General features: G+C 42.1%; 1 protein-coding gene across 1 annotated transcript in view; it reads left to right on the forward strand.

The window, feature by feature from the left end:
- The window catches only part of RAB3C (RAB3C, member RAS oncogene family), a 119,496-nt gene extending 111,110 nt beyond the window's left edge, over window positions 1-8,386 (forward strand). The window contains exon 4 of the mRNA XM_085326461.1: window positions 7,022-8,386. Within this exon, the coding sequence (XP_085182587.1) occupies window positions 7,022-7,209 (188 nt within the window). The 3' untranslated portion in view covers window positions 7,210-8,386. The remainder of the gene's footprint in view (window positions 1-7,021) is intronic.
- The last annotated feature ends 10,602 nt before the right edge of the window (window positions 8,387-18,988 follow it).

Here is an 18,988-nt window from a genome sequence, read left to right on the forward strand (position 1 = left end):
TTATTTTATTTTCATTTTATTATTGGCTCAGGCATGCACATGATAACAGTACTGAGGACCCACCAGAGAGAAACAGGATTCAGTGATGACTTGTCTGTAGGTCCTTGGGGCACAAGCACTGTAAACACTAGCGATAGTGACATCTGTGAGTTTAGGTAGCAACCAAAGAGGCATTTTTAGGGCTGTAATTTTGATATCTAAATCCAGAATTAAGTGGGACTTGGCACCTCATCTCGCAGCTCAGTAGGACACAGAGTTCTGCACTGCCTCCGTGCTGGCTGAAGGCCTTCATGAGGAAGGCAGGATCACCAGCAGCTTCAAGAACGCTGGCATATGGCTACATTCAACTTTGCATTAAAAGTGAAAATAATTGGATTGTGCAGAAGCAGGCCTTTTTCATATTTCCACCCTTTGCCATTTTTTAGCTTATGTAAAAAGGCAAATGTTACTGTCAGAGGAAGGAGCCAGACTGACAGCACTGGCAAACACAAAATCTTTGCTTTAGTCATAACAGACACAGAGTATTGGCAGAGTGATTAAAAGCTCAAAAACACCTGTCYGCAGGATGTTTTTTAGGAGAGAGAATTGTCCATTACTTCCATGGACTCTGAGCTGCATTACAGGAAAGTTACTTAATGACAAAGGGAAGCAAGTTATTTGCTCGCCAAACGTCTCCTGTAAATAAAYAAGAAAAGATTTCTTTGCTGTAAATGTAATGTATTCCTGAAATAATGTTTCATAAAGTATCTGGAAGCTGCAATCAAAGTCAGTACAACTGGAATTTATATGGACAAYTTCTGTCCTGAAGAACTGAGGAAAAGGCATTTACTAGACTGTATCCAGTAATTGCACCTCAAATCTGTGTGCTCTGTCGTAACTGAGAGTCCCCCTTCAGCTTTCTTTTCTTTCAATTTGGCCACCCTAAAGGAAGGATAAATATCTTAGTATTTCTATTAATAGTGATTATAGTAGCTCTGCCTAGGATGATGCTAAAGCATTGCACTCTGCTGAGAGAATAACAGCAAAGTTCTGCCTGTTAGTGTGGGGCATAATGTTCTTTAATACTTTTCTCAACACTGTCCAGYACTTGGCCTCTTCTGGACAGCACAGCTGCCAGCCTGAAAAGTAGAACACATTGTAACCAGATCTTCTAGCATGGCTGCAGGTGCAGGAGGTCCTCTGAAGAAAAACAGTGGTTCCAGGCTATTTTCAGTCTGGCTTCCTAGGAAAGAAGATCTTTGCAATCCTGCCGTGTGTCCCTGTATCTTTTGCTCTCTTTGCAAGATGTCTAGAGGTCTCAAAGACATTAAAAGTTCTGAGGAAGTGGGCAGCTCAGTASAGGAGCTGTGGTTGCCTTGAGTGACAGAAAGCCCACAATGTGAACACAAACCATATTAGATGTTAGAGAATTCACCACAGGCAAGAAGACAAGAGCCTGTCAGTGCCTACTCCACAGCTGACCACAGGATGCAAACACAAGAAAATAGGCACCATTTGCTCCACTGCTTTTTGTACTGGTACATCATTAAATGATTCTATCCCCACAGCTTCCTAATCTTTGCCTTTCATATACCACTGCAAGAGAACAGCTTCCTGCAGCTGCTTCTTGATCTGATGTTGCAGTTTCCTTCTACTCCTCAAAATACCAGATTGAACAGGTCACTGTTAAGAGCAGTACTAACAGTCACAGTTCAAGCTTGTCTTCAAGGAAAGATAGCTACGGGGAGAACACAGCTTTGTGGACATCTGTTAAATACAGCATAACAGTCAGGGGAGATAAATAAAATTGTCTTGGTTGTGGACAAACACTCTGAAACCAGAAGGTGTTCCTGATCAGCTCTTGTCTRTATTGACTGTGGAATTGTTCTTAAAATGTATTAGTTAATGTTGTATCCTTTTGATGTCACATTTTCTTGGAAGATGAGAGGGTGCAGAATGTTCTTCCCTTTGCATATGGCTCTCTCTCCTGCTTTTTTTCTTCCTTATTATTTGAAAGCAGGCATAAACAAGTAATAATGAGCATTGATGAAGGAGCATCTGCAGAGCCAGCATTAAGTGTAAGACAGAGAGGGAATGAAGTCGCTAATTCAGGSTATTTGTTTCAGGGTGGCTATCTAAACTGTTTTTTCCTTGTGAGAACAAGAAGCMAGTCATTCCCCACTGCTTCCTCTAAAGTTGCAGAGAAGATAAAATAGCATTTGGATCAGTTCCATAAACCTGGACTATTTTGTGCTCTGGAGCCTTGATCTGTATCTCCTACATGCTGAAAGGCCTTGGCCATTTTWTCTCCTCACATGTCACACTTCAAGGTGCTATGGGATAGAAGGGGAGTTCATTCCCCAGGTAAGGAAAAGAATAAGAATTRTGTCCAAATCTGACTTATTCTTGTGAAGAAAATTAAGTCTAACTGCGACTGAAGTTCTTCTCTTGAATAGGAATGAAAGTGTATGTGGAACATGGCCTCAGCAGGTGAATGATACAGGGGAGAGAGGGGTCCCTGTCCCAAGGCATCTCATGAGATTGTTGCTGTAGCTCAMCGTGTGAGCAGCACCACCATGCTGGAGGACCAGCCAGAGCTGCTGTGATTTGAATCAGCACTAGAGGGGTGAAGGTAGATATGGAAAGAGACAGGTGAAAAAAAGACTAGAAAGAAAAGTGAAAGAAGCACAAAAAGGAGAGAGAAGTGAGAAYAGCCTGATGCAGCTTCCATACACAATGTTCATGCTCAGCCAATACTTTGATAACTTGAGTTTTCTCAGTTTCAGCTCTGTTCTGCCTTATCTATCCACTTGCCTCTTGGGCTTTSTCATATCTGTGCAGTAAGCTGCTCTGCCCTGTCTTGTCCACATCTGCAGTACAGATCATGGTAGGAACAAGGTGTTCTTTGAGCTCTGCTGTCATGATAACTGCAGGAGATTCACCTCATTTCAGTCTCATATTGAAAATCTTCCTTCAGTGAATAGCAAGCACTGAAAAAAACCTGAAGAAAGCATTAAAAGGCATAGGTCTGAGGCCCTCATACACAGGCGTTTTGGAAGCTCAGGGTCTAAGCACTATTAATAAAATATTTACCAGATGAGTCAGGAGGAGAGGAGCGGTCACTGGCAAAAAGCTCTACAAAACATTTGTAACAAAGTGAAAAAACAACCAGAATTCAGGAGTCTGCACATCCTTCTACTTTTTCTACTGAAGTACTTATACCAGACACTTTTCTAGGAAGTATGGACCCTATCTCTTTGAAACTGTTGCACAGGCATTCACAGRTAGAGTTAGTCACAAAACAACTCTTAACTGATGTAATTACGTACATGAGACTGTCCTGTAGGACCATTTCTGCATCTACAGGACCAGTTTCTACCRACCATTTAAAAGTACCTTTTCTGAGTACAGTTCAGTCTGTCCTCCAGCAGGAACTGTGCAGAAGGGCCTGGRGGAATATGCTGGAGTGCTCAGCTTCTCCAGTCAGGATATTAATCAATGTATTTGGTCATACAAATGAAATAGTGCCTATCAGCTGACCTGTACACAGGGGGAACCTTCAGGACTGTCAGAAAAATTCAGTGTGGAGATCTCCTATAAGAATTACTCAAATGCTTTCCCAGGAAGGCAGCAAGGGGTTCAATCAGTTGTCTTCTCTCKGGTCAGTCCATTGTCTCGAACCAGCACATTGTTTCACCTGTGCAGGGACTATCTGGGAGGGTTCCTGGACCACCCAGGGAATTAATGACTCGGTAGACGTGGTGTATACACAGGCACAACTTGATACGCAGCTACATCACTACTGTGACTACAAGTACAAGACTCCTTCTTATATCAAAATTACACACAAATTCCATAGATTCTGACACAGCTGTACTATTTTTATTTTATTTGAATAAATATTTTTTTGCTTGAATTCTATAAGCCTCTGTTTTGCTGGTAAAGTGCAAGCTTCTTAGTTTTCATAATGTTCTTATGCAGTACCTCCTCAATGTGCCATAGGATCTGTTTTCTTGCTCCCATCTGTATTAGATTTTTTCCTGACATCTGCCTGCTGTCTTCCTGGTGAGTCCTTTCACCTTCTGCTTTTCTCAGTTCAGACATCTTATCTGCCTTTCTTACCCCTACCATTCATTATGTTGTTCCTGTGCCAGTTATTCTGTCTTCCTATCTGTAAAACCTGTTCCTGTCAGAAATATCTTTTAGATTTATTCTTCTTCCTTCTATTTTTTTCCAAGCTTTGGTGTTCCAGTCCTGAACTTCACTCCAGTCCCTTGTTGCCCCTTAGCCCTTCTACCTTCCAGTCTTGTTTGCATCTTTCTCCTTCTCCTCATTCTGTCTCCATTGCCCTAAGCAGTGAGGGAGTAGTGCTTATGCTATTGCTTTTCCACACATCAGATCACTACTACTCAGACACTTCTGCTTGCAAGGTGTTAAAGCTGGCAGAGAAGGCAATATTTACCAGAGACACATCCTTGTTCTGTTAGGCAGATTTCAAGGCAGTGGGCCTTTGTTTTCATAATCAACTTTCATCTCTGTTTGTTTATTTGAGAAGGAAAAGAGCTCACATATGGAATGGGAACAAGGAATTAGTGCTTCTTATTACCCATGGGATCRTGGGTGGTGATGTTACTGGACTATGGTCAGGCTAGAAAGCTGTTATCTGGAGAGTAATGATGTTCTGTCACAGTTGTGACTTGCTTGTACAGTAAATACAGAGCGATGTTCCCAACAGTCAAGGGAGTGACTCCTGATTTTGCACCATCTAACTGAAGTTGTATCTTCTCTGCAATCCAAATGGCCTGGCTTCAGCTTACGCAAGCAGACGGCTGCCCAGTACCTTCCCAGAGGGGTGAGGACAGCCTGACTGCTGCAGCTCACACTGCTTCCAAAGTCTAAATTAGATATTGACCTGCAGTCACTCTTTTGGATTGCAGTGTAGACGTATCCTGAAGTCAAATCTAACCAAATTAGCCTCTTTGGAGTGGCCACTCTCCTCCAGTTCCTGCTGAGCAGATGCCAACAGCTATGGAAGGCTCTGGCTGCACCACTACGCTGCAGAGCCGCAGTCGAGCTCCAGCACATAGCGCTGCAAAGGCCAAGGCCCTCCTTTCCCCCAGGTGCTCCCCAACACGTCTGAGCAGTCATCTCTGGCATGAAGCTCCACAGGAACCCCGAAAACCACCAGCAAGTGGGGCTACACCTTCTTTCCACTTTCTCCTTCTATTTTAAAATGAAGAAGGGGATGTGTAAATCCTGCTAAAATAAAACAAGCAGTTGGTTTGAAATACAAATTTAAACCATCTCTCAATATATGATTTCCGTATGCTCTTTTATTAGATGTTTTTCCTGCTTTCCAGGCACATGTAGAAAGGAAAAGTTTTCAAGTCAGTTTATGGAGGGTTAACCTCGCACCAACATTAGTGGAAGTTTCATGAATAAATCCCTTTACAAAATTTGTATCTCTAAGAGTTTATCTAAACTACTTGAAATACTAACTTTGGTTTGTAGTTTGCTCCTGTGCATTTAAGCATTTTAGCAGTTTGTGACATTTCAGCACAAGGCACTTTACGTAAATCAAAAATATTAGGAATATTCAGAACAGAGAAGTAAGTTTTTGTACTGGTTATTAGCACATGMTGTGATATCATGTCAAGCTAAATACAATTATCTACTGTAAATCTACACTAATATTCAAACATGCAAAAGCTCTTTGCTAAGCAGTTAGTGGATTAAATGTGCGTATTTTGTCTTGTTTAGAGGGCATACTGAATGCATAGTGTTACATAAGTAGTTGCATTTAATTTTCAGGTGGCCTTTTGAAATAAAAGATTAGCCCATTCACTAGAAATCACACACTATATGCGAAAAAACAGACAAAGAAACAAACAAAAAACCCCTGCCCTTCTGCCAGGAGTTTAAAGTGACTGGTATTTTCTGACTGGGATTTTCCTCATAACAAAATGCTGTGGTAGTTGTACATTGTTATACAGAGAGAATCAAAATAGTTCTGCAAATGCTCAGCCACTTCTGTTGGATTACCAGTGGATTAGATGTTTTGTAAACTGTCTTACTATTGAACCCTTAGGCACTGGAAAGACAGGACCACCAGAAGGTCTTAAATTACCAAGGAACCCCCTGGTGAGAGCAATGTGGTAACTGTGGGATAAGACTTGAAAACCAAACGAACAGGAAAGGACGAAGAAGGTGCAAAGGAAGCGAGAACAGGGAAGCCCTGGCAGCGAGCGGGTGGGCTGCGGGCCGCCTGCCTGGCTCCGGCAGCTGCGGGAGATGCGAGACGCAAGGGACAAATCGGGGCTTAGGAAAGCTGGCTCTGCAGCCTGCAGGCTTCCGGTGTCCCGTCTGGGTTGAAGATGGGCTCTGGGGCAGTACAATGGGCTTGGGTAAATYCAAAGGTCCTTCTATATAAATCAACTAAGGAGAAAAAAACCACACACGTTTGCTTATTTATTTATTTTGGTATTATTTTGGCTTGGGGGTGTGCCGTTGTTCCAACAGATTTTCCTCTATTCTAAGTCGATATCACATTGCAGAAATCTTCCCTTATCTTGTTTGCTTTTCTTACCTGGTTATTTCCAGATGCAATTTTCTATTTTGGCACCAGGCTAATGACACTACGGAAACAGCTGTTTCCAGCACAATAATGATCAGCGGAATGTAAGAGAGATGGAAAACAGTAATTTGTCCCTTCACAGTGGCTGGACATACAGGGCATTTCAAACACAATAGTACTCTCAAACTGGTGTCAATTTTAAGATGAAACCATTTTACAGTAGAATATGCTAAAGAGAATGTTTTGGGACCAATCATGATTTTAGCTGGCTTAGTATAAAGCAAATGACTCTAATGTAGTTTCTCTGATTGCTTTACAAATTTAACTGCTCTTGCAATATGATTGTAGTATCTTGTGTGCTCTTACGTGTTTACCTTCTGCGTGTCAGGAGTACAGACCCGGGAAAGGTCTGTATTTATTGGAGATACTGGAATATGTATCAAACCAATGTGTTGTTTATTTTATTAGGTTTTGAATTTTTTGAAACGAGTGCCAAGGACAACATTAACGTCAAGCAGACATTTGAGCGACTCGTGGATATCATCTGTGACAAAATGTCGGAAAGTTTGGAGACAGATCCCACCATCACTGCGGGCAAGCAGAACACACGGCTAAAGGACACCCCACCTCCACAGCAACCCAACTGTGGCTGTTAGTGCAGCCCTCAGCAAAGGCAGCTCCCGTCTGTTCTGTTGCCAACAGAGTATTTATGAATGGTCTATATGCCTTTATTTATACTGTCCTATTAATTTATTTGGGAGAAAAGTCTTTTATTTTACATCAGCAGCTGGCCAAGTATGTGTATGGAGATGTTATTATTAGTTTGTGAGGATGATCCTTTTCTAGCATCTGCCTTTTGCATGCACRATGGCTATTAGTTTTTCTTTTCTTTCTGTTGTTTTACATTACACTTACTTCAGCTGGTGCCATGTCCTCAGACCACATTTGCCTAGAATTGATTTGTGCTTCATCAGTTTCAAATCATGTGCTTGAATCCTTAGGGTAGTGGCCAATGTATTTCAGAATAAGCTTCCTGAAGCCACTTACATTTTTTCCTGACTGAAAATCAATTTAGAAATATTACTTTAGTGAGCTAATCACTCATTCTGTCCAGATCATTTGTGCAGGGGACACTTTCTGGAGCATAATGCGTTGGCAAATCTGGGCTCACTTATGTTACACACCATGGCTGCTTGGAAATTGCAGGAGTTAGGAAGGACAAACCTCCAGCCTTCCTGGACCCAAACCCCCCAGATTTATAGCAAAGAGTACTCCTGTGAGTTTTCARCAAAGTATGGGTATTCAGTCCAGATCCTCAGAGATATTATGTACTTYGTCCTGTTTAAATAGCTACTATATTTACATTTTCTTGGAAACTGCATGCCTTATAAACTGGACTTAATTCCTGAATCCATCATAAGAGAGAACTGCCCAAGACCTGCCCCAGCAGAGGGCTGCCTAGCTCTTTTCAATTCTATCTGCATTAGATAATGAATATAAAGTTCTGCTATTACCCCTGACAAAGCCAAATCCGATATGCTCGGTAATTCATAGCCYAAAACTATGTTGTGTTGCTGTCAAATATACATATTTAAGCTTTCAGGAATTTCATCTTCCATTCATTCACTGAGAACCATCACTATACTGACTGTAAAGATCCCATATTTCACCTCAGGCCCATCATAGAGATGCTGCTGATGTCAGTGAGTTAGAATTTGACCTCATTTTTACTTTGCTGAGGATAATTTTTTTTGATACGACAATCAGAAATTCACAAGGTTTTAAAAAGTTTTAGGAGTAATAAATAATTATCAACAATTCTGGAGTTAGACTGAATAAAATCTTAAAGTCAGCAAAAGGTTGTGAAGACAGCAGAATAAAGTCCACAATCTCTTTCTTCAATAAAATGTTAAAAATAGTCATATGTCACAATGCTAAGAAGTATTCACTCTAGTAATTAGCAGCAGTTCCTTACATCTGTGCCCTGTGGTATACTGCTTTATTTGGGTCACAGTGACATTTTTTAACTAAATGGCATAATTGAGAGAGCATTAACTGTGTTATTGTTCCTATTAGACTGGCTTTAGGACTAGGTTGACATTTCTCAAACTGTCTGCAACAGGAAAAAAAAAAAAAAAAAAGAAGACAGAAGACAGGTTGAATAGGTTGGCTTTTGCAGCCACATGTTTCACAGCAGTCCTGAGTTTTTTGCTATAAATTTTGTTCAGATGTAGACAAGAAGCATCATGACCTCAGTACTCCTTTCGTTTCTCAGCTGGAACCTGGCTGTTGTAGAGGAACGCAAAACCCAAAGTCTTGTTGGAAGTAATTTACTGTCGCTTCTCCAAACATTCTAAAACTTTAGCGTAAATTCTGGGGGAACTAGCAGGATTGGGATGTTCAGTTCTACTTTAAATTATGTCTYGTCCTGTTTGATAGGGTGAGATTTCCAAAAGCAGTCTGTGTCAGTCTAATTCTGTTCCTACTGTCCTGTGATTGATAGAACAGCAATTTTCTTAAATGAAACAGAACTGAACTGAATGGGATTCAGAAATCCCATCCCAACCTCATTAAGGTCAAGATTTAAACATGCAGTCACACATATCAAATGACCACTGACTATAAGCTGGTCATTGGAGAAGACAGAAGCAGGATTTGGCAAGATCTCTGATCTAACCACAGCTGTGGCACAGTTCTGTCAAGAGCATTTCCAGACTAGCAAAAGACATATTTTAGTGATACAAGAGGGCTGGATCATTAAATTGACTACCTGGGATGAAATATTCAAAACTATTTTCAGCCTCATCACAATTCCTGGTGGAAAAGCACTCGCATCATAAAACCCAGTACACTTTGCACTAATTTATTGTCACTGTCAGCACAGAAATAGGACCAAGTATCATGGGAGCCAGCCACAGGTAAACGCTTCAGCATACAGCAGGTGAGACATAGAGCATGTCAAATTTCTGAGAAACAAGACACCTCTTGGCAGAGGGTCCTGAGCTCCATAGCACCAGCTGAACTAATACCGTTCAACCCATTTTCTGAGTTACAGACTAGACAAATAAATACTAATAGTGGCAGGCTAATCCGGTGCATGGCTAGTAGAGCAGCCTTGTCGTGCTCTGACAGTGTCTTGCTTGTTGCATGATCCGGCTAGTGCAGAGTAAATTCCCGGGGAGCGCTGGGGCGCGCGGCCGAGCGGGCGCCGGCAGTGCTGCCAGGCCACCACCACCACCAGGCAGSAAGCCCTGCAGAGCCGAAGCTGCGCGTGCACGCTGGCAATTCTGGTAGGAGTTCGTGTACACAAACATCCTGGTCCTTACAGCACAATTAACATGTTGTTCTACCAGTTCTTTATTGTTGGTTTGATTATTTAGACCTGTTTGTTTGATGTTTGAAATACATACGAGCTAGCCTAAAAATACTCTGTGAACTGCTGTGTACGTGACTGTTACCTGGGACTGTTTGTTCCTTTGTGCTTATCCTTAACGTATGCATAGAGAAACTACCTGAGCAACTACATCTATGTGGCCTTTCTAGAGCATCAGTCTGAAAAATTAGGTTTTCTTCCCAGTCTTCCCAGCTCTGTATATCCAGCTGTACTGCCTGCGCCTTCTTTATTTTAGGAATGAAGTGCTGTTTTATGGTGCACAAAGTCTGCTGGAATTTGATCCTAACTTTGAGAATGCTTTGAGTTCAATTGTMTTTTTTTAGGAAAAAAGTGATGGTACAAATTCTGTATCTGATGATGATAGCTTTGCTTTTTCAAGAGCAGACAAATGATGCTGCACTTGCATTTCAAAAGAGACCCCCAAAAACTCCAGAAAAAACAATCTCCCCCCAAACTGCTCTTTACTGCATTCATTTGTGAGAGATCGGTTTTGTTGCTGGCATTTTTAAGATCATTGACTAAGTAACTGTTCTGCTGTTAGGACAGCTTCCTCCTTGGCCTGTTTCATAGGCAGACATACAGCAGACAAGCCAAATTCCTCTTTAGCATGACTCGTTCAGATGTTGTGGCATAAAACCATGAGAATGTAGATCTTCGTAGGCATACCTTCAGGGGGTGTAAAGTACCTTCACTTAYGCCAACAGACAACGTGAATTTTGTTGATTTGCACTGTCTATTCTGTACACATAGTCTCTTCAGTACAGTTTGACTCCAAATTCTCCAAGGCTCTTCATTTGTAAGGTCTCAATTCAAGAGGCAACTCAGTTTCAAAATTTGAATGTTTTTTTTGACAGTTTTTTTTATTAAATGAGTTGGGAATTGTATTTCATCCTTGTTATTTAAGCTTTTTTCCACTTTTTCTTCYTTTTTAAACTTTTTTTATACATGGATGCTCATTTAAGCAGAAATTGCAACTACATCTGTATAGTATGCATATACAGCAGTATGTCTGAGATTCATTCAGTTCCCACTGCTACTTGTTCATGCTCAGTGAAGCCTTCCCTAAATACCATAGTGGAATTTAACCAGAAAGTCTCATTAGCACTAGAAAGCAGCTGGGTTAAATTTGCAGACTGTAGGATTATTATCATCCACAGTTTCAGCAGGCACAACTGGCATGTCATTTATAGCACAAGGTACCTCGATTTTGGGAGGGAAGCATAAATCCTAATCTCCCCGTAACTTCAGGATCATGAGTAACAAGTAGAAATAAAAGCTAGGAATTGTTTAGTATTTTGGTAATAAAGTTCCTTGAGTAATCCTGACATGTACCTGCAACTGGTGTTAAATGAAATCTGTTTGTGTTGTAATTCTCATTTAATATTTTGTCAATAATGTCAGATATGTCGTGGTTCAGTTGGACTGTGAGAATGTGTAKCTTATATACTAGTGTTTGTGGAGCTGAAATGTCTTAAATGTTGCATGAAAATATGTTATAAAAATAGATATGTTTTCTATTTTTTGAATACCTCAAAACTGAGGGATCATGGGCCAATAAGTGCAATATTTAATGACTTACTCAGTGTATATAAACTTGTGTGAAAGGGAGAAGTGTCATGTATGTGTGATAAGCTGTTGATGATGCCTGTGTGGCTTAAAAGTTTTCTAGTAGCTGTATGTGTCTTGTAGTAAAATTTATATAGTAAATGCTTTACCAGTGTATTGTAAGAATACTCTATTCTTAAGTCATTTAAACTATTTTTCATATGTGAGACAATGGTAAAAGTTACCTGTATGTTTACTGCAAGTGCATGTCAATTTTACTTTTAGAATTGTGAGTGTCCTTTTCGAAAATGATAATGGTATATCGACAGTAGTGGGGCAGTGCTTTCAACCAGAAGATACTTGTAGCCATTTCTGTCCTATCTGCATAGATTTTTAAAGCATGTTCTCCAGAAGCGTTAAAGGAACCCTCCTGACACTCAGTACTTACAGAGTTATTTACTCCTAAAAGAAATGGTTATATGCTCTCTGTCTGTAATGCATAATATCATGTGAACATGTTTTCCTTAATCTGATATAGTTAAGACATAATACTTACCTGAAATGTTAAATATGAATAGCTATACTTGCAGATGACTTGGCAAGCTTCAGTGCATGCCTTGAGTTCACATTTTTGGGAACAGTTTGGAGGTCACAGTCAAAATGGTCCAGCACAGTGGATGGTGACCTTAATCAATATCTCCTCTATCTGATAAGTTTCTTAACTTTCTTTGGATCCTAAAAGTGGAAGATATATTCCTAAAAATACTGACCCAGACTCTTGACTCAGCTGTTTCCCAGCTCTCAGTGTTGAGTAACCCCACTGTTTGCTAGCAGTGAAGCTGCAGTACAAATGGGAACAAAACACAGCCCAGAATCCAGCCCTGAAATGAAGGGAGGCATGCAAGCATTTCTTTCTCCTTTCCTGTTAACCTTGYGTACTTCTAATAATTCTTCAAGCATGTGAGTAAGCCTGTCTCTGTTCAACAAAACCCTCAACTACATTTGTGACTTTAAACGTTGACTCTCTGGACTGCCAGTGGTTCCCAGCTGTGCCTAGGGACTCTGCGGAGAAGCAGCTAATTCTGCAAATTCTTGCTGCATCTCTGGTTTCAAAGGAACAAGCCATGTGCTCTGGAATTTTCTAAATGGAGACAGGCCACTGAATCTGGGCCAAGGGAGTAACTGGTTTTGCTGAAAAATTTTCGTAACAAATTGTTTTCATTAGTACCATGCTAAAAGGTGCCTAAATAATAGAGTTTGAGTTTGATCTGATACATTTTTTGTGACAGTGTACAAGGTTGACTTAGCTTTTCTTTCCTTTTTTTTTTTTTTTTTTTTTTAATTAACCTGATCAGGTTAATTAAAGGCCTCCTGGCTGGAAACCAGTAGTGTAGTTTCCTTTGCTATATCATCAAATAATTTCTCTGAGCAGGCGAAAAAGTGAGATTGCATTAAAGAGAATACAACAGTACTTGCTATGGCCTGAGCAGCTCTTAAAATGCTTCTTTTTTTCTGTATCATGATGCCATGAAACCATCTGCAAAATTTAATAGAACAGAGTGAAATTAAAATGTATTTTGAGAGATTTAGGATTGCTTAATGGAAAAAAGAAAAATCTGGATGTCTTTGCAGCTGAGCAGTGGACAAAATAACAGTCATAATATGAGGCACAACTTAAATAGAGATATACAGGCTGCCAAGGACTGAGGATGCATTACCTAGATTTTTTACTGCTAAGTGACCTGATTGTTCAAGAGCTGGCAGATTATTTTACCTGGTATTTTTATTATTCCTCATAGACATGTGATTACATAAACAAAAACAAATGCTTACCTTGAAAATAYGTAGCTGTTTTGGCTCCCTCAAGCTAACTTACTTGCTGAATATTTCTTGAGGAAAAGTTGAAGTACTTGCTTAGAATATATTTGTGAGGGGGTGAGTCTCAATCCATCCCTCCTCCCCCAGCTATTCCTGCAATATAGTGACTGTAGTTCTAAAAAATATGTTAGTTTAAAATGCTGCTGGGTAACAAATGTTGTGAATCTTCTGCATACATCCATGGGAGCTCTTGTCTGAACGTGAAGTGCAAGTTTTATCCACGTGCAGAGTTTTAATTCTATGTGGAAGTAGAGACTGTGTATTCCATTCGATACTCTGTTTGTATGTGACTTCTGTATACCAAGTGCTTTTTGTTTGTTTATTTTTTGTTGGCGATTTTTTTTTCTTTTGCGATTACAATAAATATTCAAGAGACTATATTCATGAATTTTGCAGTTGTGACACGGTATTACCCTTCTCCTCCCTCTGTTTTTTTTCTTTTCATAACAAAAAACTGTGAGAAAATTACTTCGTTTTTGACAAAATAATGGACAATAGTACCACATCTATAATGGTTCATTTCAGGACTCTACTTCACTACCATTGATAGGTATTAGTTCTGTCTTCATCCTACAGAATTTGTTGGACATTTTGCTCTAGGATTGTGTAGGAGGAAAACTGGGCATTTGCGTACCAAAAGTGCAGAACCAGGCCACCATGGGACACTGTGCTAACTTAGCAAATTCATTTCACTATGCAAATTGATGAAAGGTTTTGTTGCTATGCGGCAGCGCTGTAAAGGTAACCTCAGAAGCTCTTACAAAATTGTAAAACTGGAGAGGTAAAAAGGAGAAGGTTTGCTCCTGTGCCTGGGTACTTTTGCCTGAAAGCTACCTGCACTATCTGGACCTTCACGGTACTGCACTGTGCTTGTCACAGCACGACGTCCCGGTCCACACAGTGCTCAGGCTGAGGAGTCTGTGCACAACAGCGTTGGGACAGCCTGCATGCTGGCCCTTTGCATGAAGTGAAGGCTGTTCTTTTTGCTTTTCACTATGTAAACTGTTAACCAGCACCTACTTGGAAGCTGTTAGTATTTGGCCAGATAAGCTTAGGCTACGTGATCCATCTTAATTGTGGGGGTGGTATTTCATGCACATTGTGGTATATCACTGTCCAGGAATTGCTTTTTTCTAGACACACACATGCATCTTTGTACTTGCCTGAGCCCTRCTATGATTCTTTTTTTTACCTTCCCTCCACATAAGTCCTGTTCTTGCACTTACCTGTTGAGCAGGTCAAACACCATCCCCTGTGTCCCATCAGCTCCTRCTCTCAAGCCTACAGCTTCCAGGAGTCTGCTAGCAAACTCCTTTAGCTCATGTTCCCCCCTCACTGTTCCATTATGTTTTGATCAAGTTCTCTAGCTCTTCTATCAGACTGAATTCTGATTGGTGCCTTGTAATTAGGGAATTGCTGTATTTTTGAGTATGTCAGGTCTTTTAACACGTGGAACTAGACTRGAGAAGACCAGAGATGGGTAGATGGTACGGTGATCTACTAGGAAAAAAACTGTTTCAGTGTCAGGCACTTCTTGCTCAAGAGAACCCATTTTATTTTATTTCCAGCCAGAAGCCTGGGGCCAGAGTTTGGAAAGTTGCCAACTGCCAAAGCAAAAGATGTCAGCAAAGATGTTGGAAAGAGGAGATAAGTGTTACACAAAAGATTTATGACTGAGTAAGGAAGGGTAAATGGGTGTGATTTCACAGTGAAGAGGGGCTGGATTATTTAGCAAGGCCATCCACCAAAATCAAGAAGGACAAACTGTGGGCTCACACATGACCGAAAAGCTGCTGCAGGTTAGTCAGAGAACTAACATCAGTAAGTGCAGGAAGGATTAGTTATATTTGTATAGATCTGTGCAATTCTTGAGTTGTAAAGTGAAAAACAAGGGTGTTTTCAGAAATCTAATGACGTGTTATATGTGTGCATATATGTGTTTGCACCTATGCAAGCTCCCAAAGAGCTAAACTACAAACCAATGGATTCACAGCTTACCTGGTGAACTTTAGGAAAGGCTGTTTTAGCCACAGTGAACTMAAATCATCAGTGGTAAGCACAGGAGACAGGAAGCTGGACTGAGGTCCTATCATCCGTGGTGGGCTAGGCAGATGGTCTGCTTAGTGCCCAGCCCCAGAGCGCCTGGGGTCTGTCCAGGCTCTAGAAGCTGGAGGTGGCACGGGGTGCCCCAGTCAAATGGCCAACTGACMCCAGGTGAGAGTTCAGGCAGCTCTGCAGCCGGTGCAGGAGAAGAAAAACTGCACTAGAGACCTTTCCAATGATGGGGGAAAAAAAGTGTAGACGGGCCAAAACTCACTGCAGAACCCTGTCATTAGGGGAATAAGAGCCATCTTCTTGGAGAGCTAGGAGTTGTAGGGCTACGCTGTTCTTCCTTGGTAACAGCGACCCTGGGGAAGGGTACTCAAAGCAGGAATATGCTCTCCTGAGGAGAGATCTCCTTTTCCCCATATGCAAACACGCCACAGGCTCAGCAGGACACACAGACGTAATGAGGCGGTGCTGTGAGCCCGCTGCGCCCTGGCAGGACGTGGACCTAAGTACGCTCATACCAGAGTCACCTCGTTCTGCAGCCTGTGCTGGGTTTTCTGAGGCCCCAGGAAGTGTTTATGCACTTGTTTTAAACCACTGCTTGTGGTTATAAAATAAGTCTATAAATAGCTTTAGAGTCATTTGGGGATGCCACACAGGATGGCTGCCTCTAGCCAGTCTCTTAAAGCTTTAATGCTTAAACAAGGTTTGGGGAAAGTAACTTCGGGCAGTCAGTTTTTAAAACTCTGCCCTGCTTTTCTTTCATGAAGATGTACTCTAAGAGGAAAGCTGGCTACAGCAGGTCTGCACTGTTCCTGTTATCTCTAATATTCAACAAGCAAGAAAAGGTCCAGCCTCTGGCCCCAGTACTGCACAACACGCTGCACAGGCGTTATCGGAGGCCGGCAATGCAGCACCTCTCCCCAGCGGGAGCGTGCAGCAGCTTGTGCTGCTCCGCACACCCTGGACCAACATTGCCCTGGGAACAGGGAGGGAGCGATTAGCTCAGGCAACATCTGGTGGGTGTCTGAGGTGGAATTTTCCTTCAGGCCATCCTTTCCATTTCCACTGGGGAACAACATCAAAAATGGTGCAGAAAATAAAGCCCATTTCAAATTACGGTTTATCTGCTTAGTAATTAACAAGAGAAAGAGTTATCTGGCATCTTCCCTGGATGAAGACACATAACCAGCCACATGCCATCTGGCAAAACAGCAAAACACTAACGTTTTGCTGTATAACTGAAGCAGCACACAACAAATGTGCTTTGTGTCCATGCAGGGTATAAGCATCTGCACTAATGGTACTGACAAGCCGGTTGCACAACTCCTGTCGCCTCTCAGGGAACAGGGAACACAGGTAATCTGCAAAGATGGAGGTACTTATTTAACTCTCTTCCTTCGCTCCCGTAGTGATGATGCTCACCTCCACTTCGCAGCACAGGGAAGGGGCTGCCCTGGCCCTGCTCCAGCCTGGCTACGGCCTTCTCCAGAGCTGCAGATTCAAATACCCACTGGCTGGACAGTGTAGCATCAAGGAGGAAGGTGAATGCACAAGAGGTCTCCTGTCCCCATGCATGTTTTAAAAGAAAAATAGTTGTCTATTAGAGAGTCTTCACTTCACTTATCAGTTCCTCAGGTGGCCATCTCAAGCCTGCAGGATGGTACCAAGACTCAGGGCATATGCAGGATTTCAGACACATCCTTCCTTTCTGTGCCTCTAGCCAGCAAGCTGGCTGCTCTCAGCTCTCTTCTCAGGTGCCTCCCACACCTCGGGTTTTAGGGAACATAAGCACCTGCCTTTTGGATGAGTCTTCCAACCTGCAAGCTGAGTTCCTAGTTCCCTTTCTGAATTTGATCCCAATTTTTCTTCCACCAATCACTTTCCCAAAATACAACAGTAGAGAGCTTTCCAATTGTATTAGCAGATATGGTTTTGTTATTACATTTCAGAGGGAGCTAGAAAGGCAGCTAAACCAGCTAAACATTCTCTGCATTATCAATCTTTGCTAAGGTAGCCCCCTCAGACACCGTCCCATAATGSAGAAACCGCTAACTCAGTGCTGAAGGTGCCTGCTAACTGTTACCAAAATGAAATGCAGAAATCACAGAACTACATTTTGGAGACTCACTGGCAGCAGAACTTCCCTCTGCACTGAACTCACTAACAGCCTGATGTGGCAAGCTCATTTCTGTCACTTTGTCGGAGTCAGATGCCTCACCACTAGACAAATAGGTGGCTTTCCTCCCTTTGACTGCTTAAATTCAAAGGAGAAATTGTGACCTTTTTCTGCTGGGATTCTGGGAAGTGACTGTTGTTTTTGAAAATGAAGTACAGATCAAATAACCAAAAGAGCTATTCATGGTGCCAGGAAAGGTATGGACAAATACTACATGCAAATAAAGAGCARCATACTGCATGTGTGCATGATTACAAGAGTCAAGCCACAGCAGAAAAAGGCAGCTGGGCCTGCATGGTTTTGATGACCACAGATACCTCAGCAAGCTCAGCAAAGCTGCATCCAAGTGTGAGCAACGGAAACTATGATCTTGTGGGCAGCTGCTCTTTCCTGATTCTCTATTTGTCTTGAGCCACCCTTTAGCCACCCCTTATGTTCCAGCCGTGAGGTTGCTGTACACTGTATTTGCTTGTGCTTTCCAGACAGGTGGTGTTCCATCACAAAAAGTGTGGACTCGCACAGCTCAGCTAATGGTTTCATCTCGTAATGCTAAAGAAGGTCTGGGGAAAGGGCAGGGGAGGGGAAGGAGGAGTATAGGTCTGGGACAGATGCACAAAATCTTGGCATAAAGAAAAAATGCTCTCCAGGAGTAGGAGTAAAATTAGTAAATCAGGACTGATCCAATCCCTTCCTCCATTTTAGAGGTCCAAGGCTCCTGGYAAGTGTGCAGTTGATGAAGTTTGCTATGGGGCTCAAATGCAAGCCTATTCCTGGGTATGGCGATCACCTGTGTGGGGAGGAAGGGGGTTCACAGGAAAAGTCACTTGCTGCTGTGTTCATAGTGTGGCCAGTCCCAAAATTAGCCCTGCTATTTCAGCATGGCATTGAACTGCAGTGTGCTGTCTGTGCTTCGTTCATCTAAAAAATCTTCTTCCCACTCTTCTGCCTCCTCTGTCCTTTTCTTTGGACTGAAATAAAAATCAAAYGTCAGAGACACCTTTTAACTCACTGACACCTCTGGTCTCGCAGGAAGAACTAGCCCTTGTGTTACATGATAGCACATACAGGTGTTACTGGCTAAAAATCTCTCTCCCCCTCCCTCCCAGTCCCTTCTATTCCCTCCTCACTTGGGAAGGAAAGTGGTTGCCTTCCTCCGATGTGGTTTATAATTGCATTAGATAGCCCTCTAATGTGTGTGTGCCGTAAATGCACCTCGCTGGATCTCAGCAGCCCATGCGGAGCCACGTGGGGAGCGCCTGTGCCGTCACCTCTCAGTAACAGCAACGGGAAATCAACCCTTTTGTRTAAAACTACCTCAGAGAAGTAAGTTCCGAGGACGCTAGGTCAGAGGTGACTTTCCGCGCCGCAGCTGCAGGCCGAAGGACAGCTG

This window comes from Rhea americana, unplaced genomic scaffold (genome assembly GCF_003343005.1).
Source record: "Rhea americana isolate MKP2758 unplaced genomic scaffold, rheAme1 scaffold_13, whole genome shotgun sequence".
Taxonomy (NCBI): domain Eukaryota; kingdom Metazoa; phylum Chordata; class Aves; order Rheiformes; family Rheidae; genus Rhea; species Rhea americana.